Genomic DNA, 23,705 nt, shown 5'->3' on the forward strand with positions numbered 1-23,705 from the left:
TGCCAAATGTCCCCTGAGGAACAAAATCACCCCTGACTGCTATGCAGCAATGAGAATGAACAAATTCCAACCACACACTAACAGTACAGACGATATGGAGGGCTCTCACAAATATAACCTGAGGCAAGAGAAGCCATACACAGCGTGTATGATATACAGTTCTATTCATACTCTAAAGTTCAAAACCAGGCAAAAATAATCAGATGATTACCTTCGGAGGGAGAGTTCGTGACTGGAAGGGGCTTCTGGGATTCGGACAGTATTCTGTTTCTTAATGTGGGTGCTGGTTATACAAGTGTGTTCACTTTATGAAAATTCATCGGGCAGACACTTAAGATTTATATATATTCATATACATATATTATATACGATACTTAAATAAAAAGTTTAAAAATATGGGCCATTGCTGTGGCTGCTGCAAAAAGAGGGCATTCAAGGTGACTCAGGAGGGGCTCAGCACCTTTCCAACAGGACGCTAATTCATCCCTCTACAGACCCACCAGGACTCCTGCTGGTCCACCCTGAACTCTGAGACACAAATCCAGTGTGTTCCATTGATGAATAAAAGCCTGTTCCTGGGTTACTTTGTTATCCAGGTGCCAAAGCCAAGAAAGTCCCTCCCTGCCGCCACCCATTTTCAATTCATACTTTGCAAAGCACGGGCCTAAAACTGATTTCAGTGTGCAATTGAGCTAAATGAAGCCAAATAAAGGAAGCACTTTCTTTAGCATTCACTCCAGAGCTAAAGAAAAACAATGGGTCTAGTTCCCAAATCTGAGAGTACTACAAATGCCCAAGGTGGCAACTCCCGTTGTTTGTTACAGTAGGGGAGAATGAGTTGTGTGGATTCATACATGTTCTCACTCTCAGTTGGGGCCCCTCCTGACCAATAACTTGTAGTTACAGATAGTGTACCAGGTGCAGAATGGAGTTTGTGGCCATAGCATTCTTTCTTTTTTTTTTAACATCTTTATTGGAGTATAATTGCTTTACATTGTTGTGTTAGTTTCTGCTGTGTAACAAAGTGAATCAGCTATATGTATACATATATCCCCATATCCCCTCCCTCTTGCGTCTCCCTCCCACCCTCCCTATCTCACCCCTTTAGGTGGTCACAAAGCACCGAGCTGATCTCCCTGTGCTATGCAGCTGCTTCCCACTAGCTATCTATTTTACATTTGGTAGTGTATATATGTCAATGCTACTCTCTCACTTCGCCCCAGCTTACCCTTCCCCCTCCCTGTGTCCTCAAGTCCATTCTCTACGTCTGCCTCTTTATTCCTGTCCTGCCCCTAGGTTCATCAGAACCATTCTTTTTTTTAGATTCCATATATATATGCTAGCATATGGTTTTTCTCTTTCTGACTTACTTCACAAGCAGCTCATGTAGCTCATTATCAAAAAAACAAACAACCCAATCCAAAAATGGGCAGAAGACCTAAATAGACATTTCTCCAAAGAAGATATACAGATTGCCAACAAACACATGAAAGGATGCTCAACATCACTAATCATTAGGGAAATGCAAATCAAAACCACAATGAGGTATCACCCTCACACCAGTCAGAATGGCCATCATCAAAAAAATCTACAAACAATAAATGCTGGAGAGGGTGTAGAGAAAAGGGAACCTTCTTGCACTGTTGGTGGGAATGTAAATTGATACAGCCACTATGGAGAACAGTATGGAGGTTCCTTAAAAAACTAAAAATAGAACTACCATACGACCCAGCAATCCCACTAGTGGGCATATACCCTGAGAAAACCCTAATTCAAAAAGAGACATGGGGGATTCCCTGGTGGTGCAGTGGTTAAGAATCCGCCTGCCAATGCAGGGGACACGGGTTTGAGCCCTGGTGCGGGAAGATCCCACATGCCGCGAAGCAACTAAGCCCGTGCGCCACAACTACTGAGCCTGCGCTCTAGAGCCCGTGAGCCATAACTACTGAAGCCCGCGAGCCACAACTAGTGAAGCCTGCATGCCTAGAGCCCATGCTCCGCAACAAGAGAAGCCCGCGCACCGCAAGGAAGAGTAGCCCCCGCTCGCCACAACTAGAGAAAGCTCGCGCTCAGCAATGAAGACCCAACGCAGCCAAAAATAATAAACAAATAAAATAAATTTAAAAAAAAAAAGAGAGAGACATGTACCACAATGTTCATTGCAGCACTATTTACAATAGCCAGGACATGGAAGCAACCTAAGTGTCCATCAACAGATGAATGGATAAAGAAGATGTGGCACATATATACAATGGAATAGTGAGGTGGATGGACATAGCATTCTTTGATGGAGGCAATTAAGTGACACCAGATCCAGGCCTAGTAATCTGAACAATAACCAGTGAGTTCACACTCCACACAATTTATCTGATCAGGAGTTACTGTTAGCCTTCAAACCTCATATATGTATATGAATGCACATATTTACACATAAACAAGAGACAGACAATTCTCCACTGTTCTCTTGTGTCTCTGTACATCTTTTGATGTGCAGAATGTTAACTGCCTTTTATTTCATACTATCTTTTCAAGGATGCTTGTATAGTGAACGACCTTGGATGAGAGAGAGAATGTCTCCTCCAGAGCAAAGGGTCAGCCTCTCCACTGCCCATCATAAAAAAGATTCAGGTTCCCTTCACTTACAGTTCCTCTCCTATAATACAACTCACTGCTTGTGCAGATATCCATCTGGATGCACCCACGTCACCCGCTTGGGAGATGGGGGCAAGAGAAACCAACACACACTGACGCTCATACTGATTGCTCTGCTATGAGTAATAAAGCCCTTTGTCTCTGACTCGGGAGTCTTGTTTTCTGCCAGCAACCATGCAACTATGGCAAGTTAACTTATTAGATTGCAACTGGGATAAAATCACAGACTTTTCACAGTTGCTATTTAGATAGATAGATAGATAGATAGATAGATAGATAGAGCTTTCTCTTTTTGAAAAGTAAATCTCCTACCCAGCCACTCAGTTCTCTTTGCTGGTGGCAATAATACTATTAATTTACTATGCATTCTTCCAGGGATATTCTATGCACTTATAACTATATGCATCTTTTTTCCTTTTTCTCCCAAATGTTACGAGGCTATAGACACTGTTTTGCACCGGGCCTTTTTTACTTAACAAAATGCTTGGAAATCTTTCCATATTGGTATAATTAGGGGACAACTCATTCTTTATTAACAGTGGCAAATTAATTTGTACTATGCATATATTATAATAACAAAATAGTCCATAACATGTACTTAAAGAATCCTCTTATTGATATTTAGGTTGTTTCCAACCCTCTGTTACAAAATGTTGCCAAGAATATCCTTGCACATACATCATCTTACCCATTTGCAAGATCTCTATAGAAAAATTTCCAGAATTTGAATTGCTAGTTCAAGGAATATGCTCAATATTAATTTTAATAGATATTTCCAAACACCTCTATGGAGATTGTACTAATATACATCTCCACTAGCAATGTATGAGACTGTTTCTTCTCTCACACATTTGCCAATACAACATGTTGGCTTAAGTTTTTACCCATGCCAATCTGATAGATGAAAAATTCAATCTCATACTTTTTTTTTTTTTTTTTTAGAAATTTATTTTTATTTTTGGTTGCATTGGGTCTTCATTGCTGCGCGCGGGCTTTCTTCAGTTACAGACAGCGGTGCGCGGGCTTCTCATTGCGGCGGCTTCTCTTGTTGCGGAGCACCGGCTCTGGGCGTGCGGGCTTCAGTAGTTGTGGCTCACGGGCTTAGTTGCTCCGCAGCATGTGGGATCTTCCCAGACCAGGGCTCGAACCCGTGTCCCCTGCATTGGCAGGAGGATTCTTAACCACTGCGCCACCAGGGAAGCCCATCAATCTCATACTTTTAATTTGTATTTCTTATAATGAGATTCAGCATCTTTTCATATGTTTAAGAGCCATTTGTATTTCCTTTTCTGTGAAATTCATGTTCTTTTTCCACCTTTTTTTCTATTGGATTGCTGATTTTTTAAAATACTCATTTGTAGGAGTGCTGTATATTTTGGAAAGCAGAACTGTGTCTTCTCTGAATTAGAAATTTTCCCCTAGGTTGTTGTTTGTCTTTTGATTTGATTTTAATTTTTTTTTAAATTTTGGCAGGTAATTTAAAAATTTGTGTGTGTATTTGTGTGTGTGTGTGGTATCTGAATTTGTGTCACACTTATAAAGGTCTTCTCAGCTGTGAGATCATAAAAGATCCATATTTTTTTCTCGTAGTTTTATGGGGTTTTTTTTTATTGCTTAAATCTTTGCTCCATCAAATCTTTTCTTTTCAAAATTAATTATTAAAATATACATTAAAATGTTTATCTATATTCATAAGGCTAAGCATAGCTTAAAAAAAAAGAGATTGTTTTCTCAACTCTGTGATCACATTTTTTTAATGTTCATCCTTTGGCAGGTACAGATCTAGAATCGGCCCTAGACATAAAGTGGTTCAAAGTACAATCCACATGCATTCATATAATATAAACCTTATATATTATATAGATAATGTTGTTATCCTATAAAGAGATAGCAGATAGCTCTCCAGTAATAACTTGATAAAGGGATTCTACTCTACAAAATTTCGAAATTATATTGCCTGCAAAAATGAAGATGATCTAGAAGAGAAACACAGAGCTTCCTTGGGGAGGCAATTTACTTGACAGTTCTCGGTGCTGATTCTATACAGGGCTGGTGAGAGGGCTTAGTGCAGAATTCCCTTTTCTTCTTGTTCTTCTCTAGAGGACAAGCCATTTAGTGTGTCATTTTTGTATCAGATTTTTTTTTTTTTTTAAAAGAAGGCATTGGGTCTTTTTTTTTTTTTGGCTGCGTTGGGTCTTCGTTGCTGTGTGCGGGCTTTCTCTAGTTGTGCTGAGCGGGGGCTACACTTTGTTGTGGTGTACGGGCTTCTCATTGCGGTGGCTTCTCTTATTGGGGAGCACGAGCTCTAGGCGTGTGGGATTCAGTAGTTGTGGCTCACGGGCTCTAGAGCACAGGCTCAATACTTATGGCACACAGGCGGCTTAGTTGCTCCAAGGCATGTGGGATCTTCCCAGGCCAGGGCTCGAACCCGTGTCCCCTGCACTGGCAGGCGGATTCTAAACCACTGCGCCACCAGGGAAGCCCACTGTGTCATTTTTGATTCCAAGGTATTCTGACCTGCTGTAGGTGAAATTTATTTTCTGTCTTGATAGTTTTATAGGAGAACTATAGGAAAAGGAAAATTTTAATTCTTTTAGGTTTAATATATATGGACACATTGCTTTCAAAATACCTGTAACCAAATTCACTTCAAAATGAGACAGAAGGGGGACTTCCCTGGTGGCGCAGTGGTTAAGACTCCACGCTCCCAATGCAAGGGGCCCGGGTTCGATCCCTGGTCAGGGAACTAGATCCCACATGCATGCCGCAACTAAAAGTTCGCATGCTGCAACTAAGGAGTCTGCCTGCCACAACTAAGACCCAGCGCAACCTAATTAATTAATTAATTAATTAATTAACAAAAAAAGGGAGAGAAGGAGAAAGAAACAAAAAGAAAGCTGCTGTCCTAAAGAAATAAACTGTAGATCAGAAAACTTGCCATTAATTTAAGAACTGTCATTAGCAGGGGGAGAGATAAATTAGGAGTTTGGGTTAAAATATACACACTACCATGTATAAAATAGATAACCAACAAGGACCTACTGTATAGCACAGGAAACTATACTCAGTATTTTGAAATAACCTATATGGGAAAAGAATCTGAAAAAAATATATATATATTATACCTGAAATCTGTACACTTGAAATTAATACAACATTGTAAATCAATTATACTGCAATAAAAAATAAATTAGAAAAAAAAGAATTGCATTAGCTTGAGTCATCTAATCTTTTTAAGTCAAATATCTATATTAAATCTGTTTTTTCCTTTCATTTACTACATTAAGAATGAATAATTTCTATGAAGATAAGTACCATATAAGGCAATGCATTATTAATTTTTAAACCCAATGAGATAAATAAAGTTGATCAAAATCCATGATCAGACAAAACAAGGCAAGAGGTTTATTAGCTTGGGTGGAAAAGGCAGATGGTTATAAATTAATTTGATTCATTCTTAGTAAATTCAGATGATAAGTATGAAATATATAAACGGACAGCATTTCTGCCCATGAGGTATTTATATATTTTTCCTAGAAATGTTAGAGTTACACTGACAAATCACAATGGAAAGGCAGGCTGATTTTTGGAGAGTTCTTCCAATGTAGGTCTTTAATATTCAAGGCCATCAAATGTGACAAGGGAATCTTTTTAGATTTATTCCCGTTGGAACATGCCAGGTTCAACAGTAAGATCTGGAGACTTACATTATCAAGAATCACAAGCTACTTACAAAAACAAGCCACTCTCTTAATTGTGATTTAGGAATGGGGCAAATTTCCAGGGATAAGTTGTCACCACAGCCAGGAACAACTGACTAAGAAAGAATGATCTCCAGGTTTTTCCAGAAAGCTGTCTGTTCATTAGGTAATGTTAAAATAGGACAAGGGTGGCAAGCTTTTAAACATTCCAGCTGTAATATTTAATTTTAAATATTCTGTGAGGAATGCAGCCATCCCAGAAGTCTGCGTTAGCTGGTAAATGGCCTAGCGTTTTTGAAAAAAAAAATCTGAAAAGAGCAAACAGCATTCTGAAGTAGAGAAAACCCATTTGTTACTAGCTAGCTGGAGGTCCTCAGGCATGTCACAATGCCCCACATTTGTACAGGGAAGGAATTAAGCTAGGCAGTGGTTCTCAAGGCAGGCAGAACCGAGGAACCTCTTACCCAGCTTTTAAAGAACTCCACACAGACCAATTCAATCAGATTCTTGGGAGTGGTGTCCAGGCATCAATATTTTGTAAAGTGTAGCAGGGTTGAGAAACACCAGACTAGATAATCTCTAAGGTCCCACCCAGATCTCAATAAATGAAGGGGAGAATTCAGAATACTGGCACAAGAAATGGAACTCAAAAAAACATAAAAGCCGTGCAAGTGTAAAGCAAATCCTAACCAGGGGTGTACAACACACAAATATCAGCAGAGAATGATATTCTCACATGAACTGTGGCTTCATGAACAAAAAAATACGCTTGATTAGTAAAGACAATATCAATAAAAACATTCAAGGCACAGAACATGAAAGGTATTATGTCATTAACATCTGGTGGTACTGGTACTTTTTATCCAATTCCAAATTTATGACATACATACATATCAAGCTCTGACCATTCAAAGACTCAAAGCTCTTTTCAATAGAAATTAAAAATCAAACAGTGTGAAGTGGTAGGTTTTTAATTTCTCACTGAAAAACATCAAGAGTTGATATGGCAAAAGCCAAGAGATTACTTTATGAAGATACGTGCATTCCTTGCTTTTTGGATGAAAGAGATAATGCTAAATGATAAGAGCCAGAATCAATACTATGACTAAGATTATGACTAAGCACCGTAGGGTGAGTCTTAGAAGTGATTCATTTGAACTGGGCCTCAGAAAATAAAACAAAATAAAAACCCTCCCTCATGTGACCTTCTATCTTGGATTTTAGCCAATAGGGCCTGAGTTCTTAAACTGCATATTAGACATGGGCCTTGTCTGGGCATCTGTGAACCCTCTGGAACTGCCTGTAAAAACTGTGTGTGTGGGCCTGCGTGGGTGTACCCATGCACAGAGCTTTCTTAACCTTTTTTGAGTCAAGAACTCCTTTGGTAGTCTATGGACCCCTTCTCAGAAAAATGTTTTTAAATGCATAAAATAAAACACAAAGGACTGCAAAGAAAAAAAAAATGAATTAGTTATCAAAATGGTTTTTTAAAATTACAGGACGTAATAAATGTCCTTCTTTATCAGCATATTAAATAACAAGATCCTGATGTTTAGGTAGACAGCTATAGTAATCATCTTAATTTCGGAGTAATAAAGAACACAGTTATTTTCATGACATCAGCAACATCGGCAACAACTTACATGATATGAAAATATCTGTAACTTCTATTGCTGATATAATCACAGGTACTGTTAATACTGCTATGATTTGTTGTCTGTGATCATCATTGAAGGAAGTGAGACTTTTCTATTATAGGTTATAAAAATAATTTCCCCATCCAAGTTCACAACCCTCCTAAATCCTCTGGACTCCAGATGAAGAACTTCTGATCTATATCTTTATCCACCTTGAGGGGGTTTGATGATAAGCCTCCAGCAAGGATAGAACATTAGACCACAAAGCACTTAATAAGCATTGCAAGGATTGGTTTCCATAAGGTCCTGCAGACACAGAGCCCTGGAAAGTCACAAAACAGTAGGGAAAAGGTGAAGGGCTCTCTGAGGTGGGACCGTAAGGAATGCTCTGTGAGTTTCTGGAGCTAAAGTTCAAATGCATCTTATTTTTAATTTAATATATGTTTTAATGTTCTGCATAGTTCCTAAAACATGTACAGTGACTTACAGGATCTATAAAGCACAGCAAAAGCTCACTTCTGAGTGGATGAGAAAAAGAAAAAACAACATAAGGGGCATAAAGTGAAATGATACCAAGCACGAAGCTGGTGCAAAAATAGAAAGTGAGCCACAAATTTGCTTCCGAGCTTTTTGGCAAAAATAAAGCTGGACAGTCACAGAATGCACAGTTTCCAAAGGATTACACACACACACACACACACACACAAATCCTCAGAAAAAATACAGCCTTTCTGGTACTAAGACTGAAGAGGTATTTCTCCCATGGATCTTTATAAAGAGAATATCATGCGTTGTAATTAATGAACAATATCTTCAATAATATCATTAAAAGAGACATAACAATGAGTTCCCTAGAACTTTTTAAAAAATAATGTTTTTTAAAAACAAAACAATGGCAATACACCAAACAATTCAACTGGGGGCTCATGAAGTAGAGCTGGGTACTCAGCTTTCTGAAGTCAGATGTGAGTGATGTGCTGACAGGCCATTGACCTAAGTCAGTCGGAACTGAACACTGGCCCCCCATTGTCAAAATCAGGAGGTGGCATACTTTTCTTAAAGAGGCGGATAATAAATATTTTCAGCTTTACAGGCCATACAGTCTATTGCAAATACTCATCTCTGCAGTGAAAGCAGCCACAACATGTAAATAAATGGGCATCACTGTGTTCTAATAAGCTTTATTTATGGACACTGAAATTTGCATTTCATACATTTTTCACATGTTGTGAGATATAATTCTTCCTTTGATTTTTCACCCAACCATTTAAAAACCATTCTTAGCTTACAGATTATACCAAAACAGGGTGGGGGCTGGATTTGGCCACAGGACATAATTTCTTAACTGCTGGTCTACAGGATCAAGTTTTCTCCAGATATCTCCTTGACTCTTGTATCCTTCTCTTTCCTCAAGCCTCTGTCTAAATCAGCTTTTTAAGGTAATAACTCCTTCTATACTTTATACGCAACTATACACAGATCCAAGCAGGGTGCTATCATGGAGACAGACATGGCTTCAGAATTCATATGTCCCATGGAAATACGAAGGTAATCCAGCATGAATTAGCAGCAAAGAAATGGTTTAGTTTTCAGTCTCCTCATTAAAATAAACATACAGGGGTCTTCCCTGGTGGCGCAGTGGTTAAGAATCTGCCTGCCAATGCAGGGGACACGGGTTCGTGCCCTGGTCTGGGAAGATCCCACATGCCGTGGAGCAACTGGGCCCGTGAGCCACAATTACTGACCCTGCGCGTCTGGAGCCTGTGCTCCGCAACAAGAGAGGCCACGACAGTGAGAGGCCCGCGCACCACGATGAAGAGTGGCCCCCGCTTGCCACAACTAGAGAAAGCCCTCGCACAGAAACGAAGACCCAACACAGCCATAAAATAAATAAAAATAAATAAATTTTAAAAATAAATAAAATAAACATACAGACACAACACCAAAAAAATGGTAATAAAATTTGAATACACAACCTTCTCTATTTCAAGGATCACGTGCTATTTTTTTAGAAGCATATAAAAAACTGGGTATAATTAGCTGAATCACTTAATTCATGTATTGTAGTGTTTACAGCACTAGATGTCCCAATGGAAATGAGGCCATATGGTGTTTCACAGCACACAATTAACTTGGTACAATCCCAATAAGAAAGCCTTCATTCCAAATATCATTCAGGTGTCCCTGAGCTTCTGTCTGCTTGGAGACAAAAGAAAGAACTAGGCCACTGAACTTGGCAAATTTGGGTTGTCTCTACTATTATATGGGCTCACCAGAAGGCGTAGGGAATTTATCCCATCTCTTTATTTTAGTAAAGATTTGTAATCCTTATACCCACCCATTCTAGAGAGCGGCTAGGGTAATTACTAAGAATTTATGAATAAGCCTTGATGAGTATGATGAAAGAAAGGTATTAATGCAGACCCAGAGGAACCCTGCTATAATTCAGGCAGGGGGCAATTGCCCTCATGGAAACACAATACACATCAAATCAAGTCTCCTAGAAATGTGTACCTGCCTTCAGAAGATGCTCTAAACCACACAATTATAGTGTTCAGCACAGGTCTTAGCTGCCTTTCTAAACACCAGCCCTGTAAGTGCTCCACTGAAGGCTGTGTTTCATTACCTCTGTGCATTTTCTTCATATTCTTTTGCAATTGGTTCTGGTAATGAGGCTGTGTATATGACACAGGCTCCTTGAACCATGAAAGATTAAAATTCTGTGCTGAGCTGTGGAAATGTCAATGAAACCTCTAGTACATCCAGAGAACAGGCCCGTAGCTTGTGGGGCTTTGGGAACTTGTAACTCATGAATGCTCGACTGTGCAGCGCCCACATAATGAACAAGGCCAGGTCTAGAGTTACATGTAAGTCACTGCAATTATTTCTAAGGACACTTTTTCTTGGGTACATGCATTCACCCACTGGAACACTGAAGCTTTGTATTATTAAGGTGAAATGTTGGGTTGCATTCCAAACACTACCGTTCCTAAAATTGGCCGCAAAGCGTCATCCAAACTAACATTTATTGCCTTTTAATGGCATTTGCTCAAATCCACATCTTCTAAAGATTATATACAACATTCCAAAAAGCACCTGAGGAAAATCCCTTTCAAAGAGACCACTTAATCTTTTCAGTTTCTTCACTGCGTTAATCTGCATCCACAAAGTTTAAACGTATGTTTCAATCATCAGAATAATCTTCATTTTGACAGTTGTAGTATCCATGACATCTATTACATTAACGAATGAAAAAAAAAAAAAAGAATCATTGAAAACATGGTGTTCGAATTTAGGAGGGAGTCAGCTCTGCCACTCACACTTATGCATCCTAAGGCGAGTTATTTAATCTCAATAAGCCTTACTGTTCTCAACTATAAAATGTGGATAAGAACATCAACTACTCCATGGGTTACTGTGAGGAGGAGATGAGTCACTGCATGGAAAGTCCCCGAATAAATGCTTGTTCCCTTCCCCTATCTAAGGAACTCAACTGGATCAACAAGGTACCTTCCTCAACCTTGAGGGAGACTCTTAACCTAATCAAGAATGAACATCACAATGTGATGTTTAAAGGACTTATTAAACCGGAGCCTCAACACTGAGAAGAAAATGGAAGAAGCCAGGTGTTTATGATGACCCAGATTTTTCCATTCACTGAATGGCTAACTAAGCAGAGGCAACACATCCTTTTAACAGAATTTTGTACCCAAGGTGTCTCACACTGTGAAAGCATGGATTCTGTGATTTAATTTCTCTACTGTCACTACTACTCCCTTCATTTAAATAAGGTAACCTCTCTATTAAAGGACTTCGATCTCAGGCCCTACAATTACACGCAGCCAACGCCGCTCTTCTCCCCTTGAGCGTGGGCTCCGGCCTTTTACACAGTGGTCTCCTGGGAATCAGAGTCCAGGTCTTCCTAGTGGCTGTCAATGAGGCTATGGCCAAGGATTGCTGAAAACTTAGATTTTCCCGACCTATGATGACAGAATGAGACAAACTCCGCAAATGTTTCTTCCAAACGTCATGGAAAGTGCCATTTAGGATCTCACAATTTCCAGGCACTCCTCATTGGTCCCCAGTGAAATGGAAGCATTATCTGGTTGCCAACATCCTTAAGCCTTGACTTCCAGGTAGGTCAAATTTTTATTTTGTGAAAAACACATGGGTGGCCTGGTTTCCTTTTATCACTGACAAATCACTGTTACAACTTGTCTCAAGTATTAGCAGCTTTAGTGGAAACAAATCATTCTGTTCACATTTGTCGAATACTGACCTAGTGGTAAAACGGGGCAACAAAAACTATTACCCCTACTTGTTGAGTCTGAGCACAAAGCAAATTTATTTTCCAATTATTCACTTTATGTCACCATAAAGAAAGAAACGTGTGTGATGGCAAGGGTAACATGCATTTGCAAGTGTATGCCACTTACTCTTTTTACAAAAGTGCTAGGGAATGTCTCAATAGAATTGTTTATTATTATCTTGAGATATCAGCAGTAGGCACCTGCCAAAATATTTTACAAATGAAGCAGTAATATATTACTAGTTGCCCAATCCTGCTGTGTTTGCTACTTGGCGTTTGTCTCATTCCCTCTATGAAATAAACAACTTATTAACTACAGAGGAGCTAATAAGATTTTAGCTTCTCCTGTGGGGAACTCTCTAAAGATTTACTTCAGTTAAATGAGTTCCCTCCTGACTATTTGTTCACAAACTTGCTTCAGGAGATGGTGAGGACTAAATGAGTTAATGCACAGGCAGGCTCTGGAAATGGTGCCTGCCACATCAGAAGTTCTCAATGCAGATGATAAACAAGGCACAACAGAGTGGGAATTTTCTAACAAAACAAGCTCTAAAAATCGAAACTCCTGATAAATATGCGAATCCCATAGTTGGAATTGTAATCTCTATGTTTTATTAGATCTCTTCTTAGTCAAATGGCTAATTTAAACACAGTAGATGAATGCAAATTTTTTAATTTTATTTTTTAGTAACTACTCAAAACATTGTTGTATTAGTGACACAATGGCCCAAGAGCTGTACTTATTCATATAATTCAGGAAAAGACTCTATTGGAACTCAGCAATTAGGTAGATTTAGTTGGCAGGACCACACAATTATTGTGATCGACTTCATGGTACTTCATGAACTTAGGAAACAATGGAAATGAATGGATTTAGAGATAAAAATGGAAATTCCGAGAACTACAACAAGAACTGAGACCTTAATGTGTAACTGAACTTGCCCCAACTTTTGCCAAATGTAGTTTTATCTGTATTGCACACTATGCAATCATTATTATCTTTTTTCTTGTTTTTGATAAAATAATTAAACTGTTTGAGAAGGTTTAAGGAAGAGTATGTGAGGTTGGGGAGTTTGGGGGAGGGGTATGAGTTGAATTTTCTAAAGAGAAACAGACTGGCCCATGAAAAATATTTCAAAATGGTAAAGTTACATTTTTCAAACACTGCTCTCTGGTGCGTGTTTTCTATCTCCAGAATACCAAAACAAGATGCTAAAGCTAAATCGAAGTGTAACTGTGGGGCTTCCCTGGTAGCGCAGTGATTAAGAATCCGCCTGCCAATGCAGGGGACACGGGTGCGAGCCCTGGCCTGGGAAGATCCCACATGCCGCAGAGCAGCTAAACCCGTGCGCCACAACTACTGAGCCTGAGCTCTAGAGCCTGCGAGCCACAACTACTGAGCCCACGTGCCACAACTACTGAAGCCTGCGCGCCTGGAGCCCGTGCTCCGCAACAAGAGAAGCCACGAAAATGAGAAGCCCGCGCACCGCAACCAAGAGTAGCCCCCGCTCGCCGCAACTAGAGAAAGCCTGCGCACAGCAATGAAGACCCAGCACAGCCAAAAATAAATAAATAAATACATTTATTAAAAAAAAAAGTGTAACTGTGACTCACTGATAACCAACTTGGGAGTGTTGTGTTTTTTTTTTAATTTATGGAAACTATTTCCCAGTATGTAAAAGAAAAAACAAAGCTATAGAAAATGGGTAGGGCCTCTTTCAAAGGGCACACAATAAAAAGAAAAGTGCTAGGCCTATAGTTAGGTGCTCAGAGTTCCAGCTCAGTGGTGGTTATCACCAACCAGCTGGCCAGGAAGATGGTCGTGGGCCTTAGCAAAGCTCTGAAATACTGTGTATCAACTTGAACGGCTTGAACATGCGTTCTTAATTTTCCTTCCAGAAGTAAAGTGCTAGGGTTCTTTAAAAAATACATTTTTAAAGTAGGAACAGCCTGAATAAAAAGTAAATAATTTAAATTTCTAATTTAAGAGAAATAAAAAGGGATTTTAAAAAATGTATGAAAAATCCGTTGGAAATTTTATTGCTTTTGGCCCAAGGCCACTGTAATACTGACTGGGCAGAAGGTTGAAAGAATATACAAGTTGTGGGTGGGGTGTTGCAGTTAGAAACAGTAAACGCTATGTTCTGAATAGTTTAAAGCCAGTGTTTGAATGGCCTAAAAAACTATAACTAAAGAACATAAGGCTGGGGACTTCCCTGGTGGTGCAGTGGTTAAGAATCCGCCTGCCAATGCAGGGGACATGGGTTCGAGCCCTGGTCAGGAAAGATCCCACATGCCGCGAAGCAACTAAGCCCGTGCGCCACAACTACTGAGCCTGCGCTCTAGAGCCCGTGAGCCATAACTACTGAAGCCTGCGTGCCACAGCTACTGAGCCCGCGTGCCACAACTACTGAAGCCCGCGTGCCTAGAGCCCATGCTCCGCAACAAGAGAAGCCACCACAATGAGAAGCCCGCGCACTGCAACGAAGAGTAGCCCCCACTCACCGCAACTAGAGAAAGCCCGCGTGCAGCAACGAAGACCCAATGCAGCCAAACATAAATAAATAAGTAAATTAAAAACAAGAAAAGAATATAAGGGTTTGGTAGCTCTAGTAAACTATGGAAACGAAAGGTCCTGGTTGGGTCATTCAAAAAATATTTGTTGAGTGAATGAAGTGAACAAATACGTAAGTGAGGATCTGACACGAACTAAAAAAGGAAAAGTTTTTAGAGCTCTTAAAGGAAAACAAAATAATATACAATGGAATCACAGCAGAGGACGAAAAAGTTAATTCAGGTTTTTAACAGTAGGAAATATATAAAAATAAAAATCATCACCAACATCTTAGTTGCCTATTTTGCTAAAAGTTGAGAAAGCATGAATTATCCACAAATAAATGATTGGGGAGGGTATAGATGAATGAAGTAATGGGGATAAAATCTCAGACTACACTGTAGGTGGTTTAAGTCTCCAAGCAAAGTCTGCAAATAATTTTTCAAGCCCACACTCAGCACGCATTAAAAAGGAAAAAAAAAGTAATGGTAATATTAGACTGGACATAGATGCTTGGTGGATAAAAATCCATATTTTTATAACAAACCATATAAAGATGTTAACTAGATATTTAAAGCAAATATTAACCTAGCATAGAAATGATCACTTTTAATGATGTAGCATTTGATATATTTATGTAACTGTTTTAGAAAAGCTTGATAACAGGTCACATTTTTTTTGCCAAAATTTAATATTTGGTGCTAGACAGATATTAGATTGAGCTTGCCATGTTTATGCTGCACACATGTTTTCACAATACCAGTAATAGCAAAATCAGCTTCAGGAGTAAATGTGAAATACAGAAAGAGTTGCTGATTAGATTTTAAAGGAAGTCACACCAGCCAACTGATGAAGGTCACTTTACACACCATGTGTTATCAGAGGCAAGTTAGATTTTAAGTTTTAATACAATGGCTCTTCTGCAGAGAGAAAAAAAATATTTCCATCTTGTGTGCCAACTTATTCTAAACTGAAAAAAAATTATTAGGTGATCAAAAGGCAGGAAAGAGGATCAATAAGACCACATTTGTCACGAATCCAATGTTAATGTTAATTAACCTTTCTGAAAAAGTTCTGTTTAAAATTTATTAGAAGCAAAGGGAGCTTAGCTGCCAGTGGGAGTCTGAGAAGGGGAGTGGTGTTCTGGGCCTGGTGCTGGGCTTGGGGTGAGAGGAGCCAAATGGCTTTGGGGACTCTGAAAGCAGGGGGCACTGGGTGTGCTGTTGATCCTCAACAGATCCCAAGGGAGAGGAAGCAGGGACAGACTCCAGCAGCCCCTCGAGCCCCTCAGAAGCCCAGCATGGTCACACCAGAGCAGAAGCACAGTTCCCACCCTTCTGGGAGTAGGGGAGCAACGTCAAAGATCTTAGACAGACTAGCCGAATTTCCCCCCGAGTTGTGCTGGAGCAGCACAGCGACCTCAGTGTACCCACGAGAGCATGGGAGAAGCAAGGAAAGGTGCTGACACTGAAGGAGCTTTCAGACAGGAATGCACTTGAACTGGACCAACACTAGGATGAGACAGGACAACGCACATCTCTACGGATGCCCGTAAGGCAGAGGCCGCAAGACAAGGTGAGCACTGCTCACCTCCTCCCCACCCCCAGCCCAGACCTTAGCACTTTGTAGGGAAAAAGGGATTAAATTAAATATTTCTGACTAGCAATCTGACTTAAGTTTATTTGTTCTTAAAGTACTCCTTTTATAAGAATGTTATAGGTATAATAAGGGAAAGGTATGATATGAAATGTTCATGATACACAGGAATCAAGAAAAGGCAGAGATTTTTTGCTTCCAGCAATGACGGTCTAGGTTATACAGTCCAATCCTTTATAAAAACAAATTTAAAGTGCAGGCTATAATATACAATAATCTAATTAGAAACATCAAATACCCGAGAAGGTAGTAAGGAACTACCAGGCCAAAATCTGCGGGAAAGCAAGAACCTAAGAGGTAAGCAAGCAGGGAGGCACTTTTGCCTTGATAGGGGCAGATGTGCATGGATTTTGACAGCCTCACGGGGGAGGTGAAACAGAAATTGAAGCCTAGAACGTACCCAGGTGGGGAGAATACAAAGGCCTTTGTCTACACTAAGCTGAGTTTCCCCAGAGTCACCCCCTAAAAATAAGAGTGAACCAGAATTAACCCACTTCCCACTCCGAAAGACTGCAGGGACAATGGCCGTGACATGGAAAGTGTACATAAGGAGGCACAGGGGGGCAGTCCATGAGGACTTGTACTCACCAGCTGGTCCCTGTGTGCAAAACTGCAGCTCAAATTCACATCACCTGGGTGGTCTAAAAAACTTTAAGTGGTAAGTTAAGTCAAAGTGGTGCCAGACTAGTAGTGCCACCAGGCACCTGGCAGAAACAAAAGCAAATCCTCCAGGGGGTTGGCGGGGTGGGGGGAAGGCCATTCATCCTAAGCCTCAAAGAATCCCTACAGGTAATTTTTCAGTGGTAATGATGAATATCCAGGCAAAAATAAGCAAGCACACAAGAGCAGACAGGTAAGAGGGGAGTGGGGGAAATCTAAGCAAAACAGAGATGCTAAAAACAAATTCATTCACTAATGAATTCTGCAGCCTTTTACGCAAAAAATATTTATGGAGCACCTACTCAGTGCCAGGCTCTATGCAAAGTTGCTGGGGATAGGTGCCATTTCACCTGTCGGATGAGCAAATCACCTAAGGGATGAAAGGTTAGTTGAAATGCCATTATATTTATGTTTATTTACTTTTAGTTTCTGTGTTTTCCAGAGACTTCCAAACACAAAGGTGAGTGCCCATTACTATTTAGTGACAGGTTTTGAAATAAACAGTAATCTCCTAGGACTGAAATTGACATCACTGATTCCTTTCTCAGACTCTCATTCCCTAAAGGTTCCATGTTTGAGTTCAGCCTAATTATCCCCTAAGCAAACCAGAGAGCCACATGCATTAACAGGAAGACAAAGTGCTGAAAGATAAAGATAACTACCTCAGAGATAAAAAACTCAGAGTTAATGATATTTATCTTTAACGGTAAAAGTGCAAAGAGATGATCATGGAATAACAGCATGAATCAGACAACATTAATTTTAAGATGGATCTGGAAACAGTTGAAGGCACAGGAAGGGTGAAGAGAAATTAGTCTAAAATTTACTTATATATAGATTGCCTTTCTTGGCCAAGGTTGTTGGCAAAATCTTGCTGATTATTTGGGGTACTCTGGTACATCCACACTAATTATCAACCTTTGTCTTCTATTCAGCTTTTTATAATTACAATTCAAATCATCACCTCTATCCTTCTGTATTTGTTTGCTTTTATTAAATATTCTTATGGTTGTTGTTTACTGAGCCTTTGGAATGGTCTGACCTGTGCTTTCTTCTCCTTGCTGGGCAAACCAAGACAGTGTGGTGTAATAAGAATAATAACAGTAGCAACTGCATATGGGCCTAGAACTGAGCAAGACAGTTTTTAGGAGTTATTTACTCCTCACAACAGTTGTAAGGGGTAAGTCATTACAGACGAGGAAATTTATGGGCCAGAGAAATAGAGGGAGCAGGAGCCAGGGCTTCAAAGTTGGACAAACTTGAATTTAAATCCTTACCTGCTCCTGGCATTTCTCCTCCCCTAGAGGTGAGGCTCGGTTTTCTGGGGTGAAGCCTGCTGTGAGGATGAAGTGAAACACAGCACAGCTTAGGGCCAGGACTCTGGGAAGCACTTGTTTTTCCTTCCTTCCAACGGTTGCTCATCTGGAAATTCATGTCTTGCCTTACACAGCATCTTCAAATAGTTTTAAAAGTAGCTACCTCCAGGAAAATAACGGAATATTGTACAGAGTTTTTAAAATAATAAAAAGGTGGATAATCACTTACATTTAGGGAGAGCTTTAACTTTTCAGTAGCCCTTCACTCCTTTCCAAACACTGGCTTGTTTAACCCTTTGGAAAATATTTTAATATCTCAGTTGACTTTTTTAGATTGGTTGTCTCCAGGACATAACATTGTCCGTGGGCCTTGAAAAATGCTAATCCAGGACATGATGCAAGAAGAAAGGACCAGGCCTTTGCCTTTCTTTCCAGTCCTCTGGCTGCAGTCTGCCTCCTTCCTTCTCCTGGGATCTATGTGTGTGTCGACGGGATGGGAGGTGGCCGGGGTTGGAAGTAAATCAAGGGTGGGAGGGAGGGCTGTGACACGTAGCTGTCTTTGGTTGCCATGGTAAGGATGCCTAACACAGGAGGAATGTGCTACCTTCCCTTATAAAAGAAACTTTCCTTTTTTATTTTTCTCAAGCTTGTGAGAAAATCATCCTACCTTCTCACATTTAAACCAAACCTACCTACTCCTCTAACAGTGGTCTGAACTGAACGGCTATATTCATCCAGAGAGTGTGGCTAAAAAAACCCCGGGAAAGATGTATTCACCCCAGTATCCTGGCTGGCACACAGTAGGGGCTCAACAAATATTTGGAGTCACTGCAGTACCTGGGGTGTGAATTGACCATCCTCTGTTGACAATAGAGAACATAATGTAATGATTTCTGCGAGTCCCTAAAAAGATCAGCCCAGCCTCACTTCCAGGAAACCTTCCTAGATCAGCAAGACTCACTTCTCAAATAATTGATTAGTTCAGAGGTCACACATGTGGACAGATTTTGTTTTGGCTTGCAAAGTTTCAAAACACATTTTGAGTTAACATTTAAAGCTCGAGAGATTTCATATGCATTTACAGCTGAATTGCTTTACCCAATAGTATCTATCCGCCCCTTTGGGGAACTTGTGCTGGTGCCCTGGATTATAATCATGTTGGCTAAATAAAAGTTCACAAGTCCTGCTAGCTGTTTCAGGTGTTAATTTCATCCTATGCAGAACACACACACACACACACACACACACACACACACACCTCCAAACAAAAAATAGAAGGTTCCAAATGTGTAAATACAAAAACCAAACCCTCCGGCCCTCAAATTTCTCACTTTCTCTGTCTGTGCAGTTGCCGCGATCAGTGTGTAAAACCCCTGTTTTCAAACCTTTCACTTCACAGGCTCTTGCTGACTGGAGGCATGAAGGGGAAAGACCACCTGTCCCTTCATTACTAATGCTTGACAAAGCAACCCCATTGGGAAGGAATTCTTGATGCAAGCAAGGAGGTAAGAATTAAAACCTCACTGATATAAAAGGTTACTAAGTGCCACAGCAGGTTGTCATTTAGAAGATACCCTTGAGAATTTTACAGAAATTAATAAAATTAAATAGGAATAAAACACAAGTGATTTGCACTTAATATTTTCAAATATAATACTGAAAGTCTCTCCGCTTTAAAATCGCTCCTATAAAAGGCAACTGGACCCTGACCATTCTCCCTTCTCAAGTTGATGCTGCCTTCCCCCTGGATCTTCCTGCGGGTCCAGTGTGGTTCCCTGAAACCACAGAGCCCCCATTCCCTTCCCCTTGTTGCTGAAGTCCACACTTCTAGCCCCTGCATGGCCCCTCCACTCCCCTTCCCCAATTCATGTTTTTTTGACCTCTCCCGCCGCCTGCCACAAATACACCTCAAAGATATTTCAGTAATAAGTATTATATAATAATAGTAATAAACATTTATTTATTGATCACCTACTATGTGCCAAGCGCAAGTCTAACTGTTTGAGAGAGGTCAGCCCATTCCCTAACCACCATAATCATCTGAGGCTTGTAGTGTGGTAGTGGAAAGATGAGTGCTCAGCAGTCAGACTGCTGGCTGGGATCTGAACAAGGCTTGCAGACCACCCCTGGTGTGGCCCAAATGCTGGCTACAAGGCTGTTTCCGACTCTAAGAGTCTATGATCACTGCTGCCATGTTTAAGGATGCAAAATTTATAGGAGCCCCTATCACTAAGTGGGAAAGGAACTTTTCGAGGAACCCTCAATTTCCCACAATGGGGATGGCCCAGATTAATTCTGGATAAAACTGAGCCTCCTCAAAGCAGTCCCCTCATCTCACTCCACCAAGCTGAGGGGCCCCCCATGACTGAACTTGAGGTGCCACCCGATTCCAACAGGGAGCTGAATCAAGCTAGAGTCCTGCCAGTGTAGGAATGCAATTTCCTCCCTTACGTCTAGATGGTCGTAGTTTCCTTTATGAATGTCCGTCATGAAAGTCCAGTCCAAGGAGTTTCCGTGGACAAAACCCCAATGACTGTCACTGACGTGTGCCCCGCGACCAAACCTGGCAGAACCGAGTTCCCTCAGCCCACCACCCGCTGGACCCGCGCGGAGCTCATTCTGAAGAAAAGACGGGTCTGGAAAAGCTCTTGGAGAATTAAGGAAATTTCCCATCTCTGGTCCTTTCTCTTAACTGGGACCCACTCTGCCAGCTCCGGAGGTCTGTCCCGGCCGTGACGACCCCACGGGGCGCAGGTTCCCAGAGGCGCGGGGTGGCAAGGGTCTGCCCGGCAAGGGCTGCCCCGGGAGTCCCGGCCGAGCCTCGCCCTCCTGCTTCCCTCCTCCTCCTCTTCCTCCTCCCCGCGCCCCAGCCTCGGCGCCGGGGTTGCTCGCCTCCGAGCGTCCCGGGGTTGGAGCGGAGGAGGAAGGCAGGAGACTCGAAGCCTACCGTCTTCTGTTTCTTGACCCCGGACGACATGCTGGCTGGCTGCGGCGATGCCCGGCGCGCTGGAACTCGGAGCCCAGCTCCTGGGAGCGGAAGCGCTAGGACGCTCGGTGGCGGCGGCAGTGGCTACTGCCGGACTCCCGAGAAGGAGGTATAAAAAGGCTCCACAGACACGTCGCACTTCCCTTGACCAGCCCCCTCCTCCTACTCCTCCTCCCGCCGTGCTCCTCTCCGCCCCGTCGGCTCCGCCAGCAGCGCCCAACCCAGGGGACCCGGCCGCCTCCTGGGCGGGGTCCCGGGCCCGGCCCCCTACGCCCGGGAGCGGCTCCGCTAGCCCGGGTCGGAGGCAGGACCTTGCAGCCGGGGGCTCGGACGGACACGCCCCGCGTGCAGTCGGAGGTCAAGTTCGCTCTCTGCGTTCCCACTCCCAGTGGCTGCCTGAGCTTCCACCACCTCCCACCCCCGCGCCTCTCCAAGGAAGGCTTCCTGCCTCTGGGACCAGCTTGAAACCGCCAGGCTTGTCGGCATGGTCCTTAGTGGGCACCGATGCCCAGCTGGTCTTCATATGCAGTAATAACAGCGACGGTTAACATTTTTTGGTCCTCCCTCTGCACTCCGCTGACCTTTGCCTTAAGCCTCCTGCGCCCCCTGACCCAGGCATCGAGTCCTACTTTCTCCCATGAAGCAGTTGAGGCTTTCAGACTTTCTCAAGACTATCTTCCAAGTGAGGGGATTCAAACCCAGGCTGTCAGCCTCCACAGTCCAGGCTTTCTACACCAGCATCAGCATCGATGATGATTATGTTGATGATGATGACGAAGAAGAAGAAGAAGAAGAAATCAGGAGGCGTAGCGCCTGCCTGCACCTTATGCGCCATTCAGGGGACTAAGGGGTTTACATGCATTCACTCCTTTGGAGCTCACAATATTTTCCTCCTGTTACAGATGGGCCAGCTGAGGCTCTGCTCCTACTCACAAAGTTGAGTAAGCAAGGCCAGCCCGGGAAAATGGTCAGTAGTAGCCCAGCCACTTGTTTCAGTCCATCCCCCAAAGCATTCCTATAGTACTTCCGTGTGTTCAGCAACCAGGATGGGCCCTGAGGCGAAAAAGTAAGAGGAGGCACAAGTTGACAAGGCTTATGGACTACACCTTAGGGCTCCAAGGTTTTATCAGAGGGCAACTCTTTTAACTCAAATGTCTGGGACAAGCAAAAGTAAGGAAGGAGAAGCTCTGGTTAGTGACAGCACCTTGAGGGCAGTCACAAGGCCTCACACCCCTCTGTACCTTAATTCCTTGCACAATGTGACAAACAGATCAATAGGATAGTACTGACAAAAGAACCATGAAGATGCCCAAGGGCCACACTGCCCATTCCAACTTTGGTCTTCCTTCTGTGAAAAGGCTGAAGTGATAGCCTAAGGAGGTAAGGATTGGAACTTTTCTTTCATATCTAATTGTATTTCTGGAAGACTGCCAGCTTTCCAGACAGACACTAAAGATCTGAATATTCATTCACTGATTGCCTTTCTCCATGGGAAGGTGGGAAAAAAATAAATCAGGAGTCAGAAACTTAAAAGGCAGCCTACATGTTTGTCCAGTCTGGAAATATCAGTATATTTATTTTCTTACTCATTTGGAGTAAGCTGCCACCACTCCCTTCAGATATGAGCAGCTAGAGGGCAAATGCTGGGTTTGAGCTTCTGTTCTGCACACAAACTAGCATGTTTTGAATTTTGGGGGTTTAAACAGTAACATCCCATTCTAATTTTATTGGAAAAATTCACCGGTATCAGTTCCAACCATAGTTTGAACCCTGCCAGATCCTGCCCTAAGAGAAAAGGTAAATTAAGTGTTGATGGAGAAATAGCAATTTGCATGATTGGTTTTTTTCATATTGCCTCTTTAAAAGCTGAAACAGAAGGACATTAAGGGCAAATCCATAAGGGCAACTTCCTGGAAAAGAAATGTATGACTGTTTAGACCTGGGGGAGGTTTTGGGATCATTTGTCCAGTTTCCCTCTCCCTGTATTTCACAGATGGGCAATGCAAAACTGGTGCTGAGAGAGGGGAGGTAATCTGACCCTCCTCACTAGTTAGGGGCGGTGCTGAGACTCAAACCCAGGTCAGTCAGCTCCCCAGATGCAGTGAATCACTCAGCCTCTAGTTCAACTACTTCAAAACCCCCATGATAATTGCAAACTGGACTGTTTATCTTGTTTTAGATTTAATTAATTCTCAAACAGAGTACTTTGGAACAGATATTCTTTCATTACTTCC

General features: G+C 41.8%; 1 protein-coding gene across 4 annotated transcripts in view; it reads right to left on the bottom strand.

The window, feature by feature from the left end:
- Positions 1-21,659, bottom strand: part of PAPSS2 (3'-phosphoadenosine 5'-phosphosulfate synthase 2) — a 78,952-nt gene extending 57,293 nt beyond the window's left edge. The window contains exon 1 of one of the 4 annotated variants that reach the window (XM_061174641.1): positions 21,433-21,659. In XM_061174641.1, coding sequence (XP_061030624.1) covers positions 21,433-21,462 — 30 coding nt within the window. In that variant the 5' untranslated portion in view covers positions 21,463-21,659. The remainder of the gene's footprint in view (positions 1-21,432) is intronic. The other 3 variants (XM_061174727.1, XM_061174811.1, XM_061174893.1) reach the window with 3 other exon arrangements.
- Between the last annotated feature and the right edge of the window lie 2,046 nt (positions 21,660-23,705).

This window comes from Eubalaena glacialis, chromosome 1 (genome assembly GCF_028564815.1).
Source record: "Eubalaena glacialis isolate mEubGla1 chromosome 1, mEubGla1.1.hap2.+ XY, whole genome shotgun sequence".
Taxonomy (NCBI): domain Eukaryota; kingdom Metazoa; phylum Chordata; class Mammalia; order Artiodactyla; family Balaenidae; genus Eubalaena; species Eubalaena glacialis.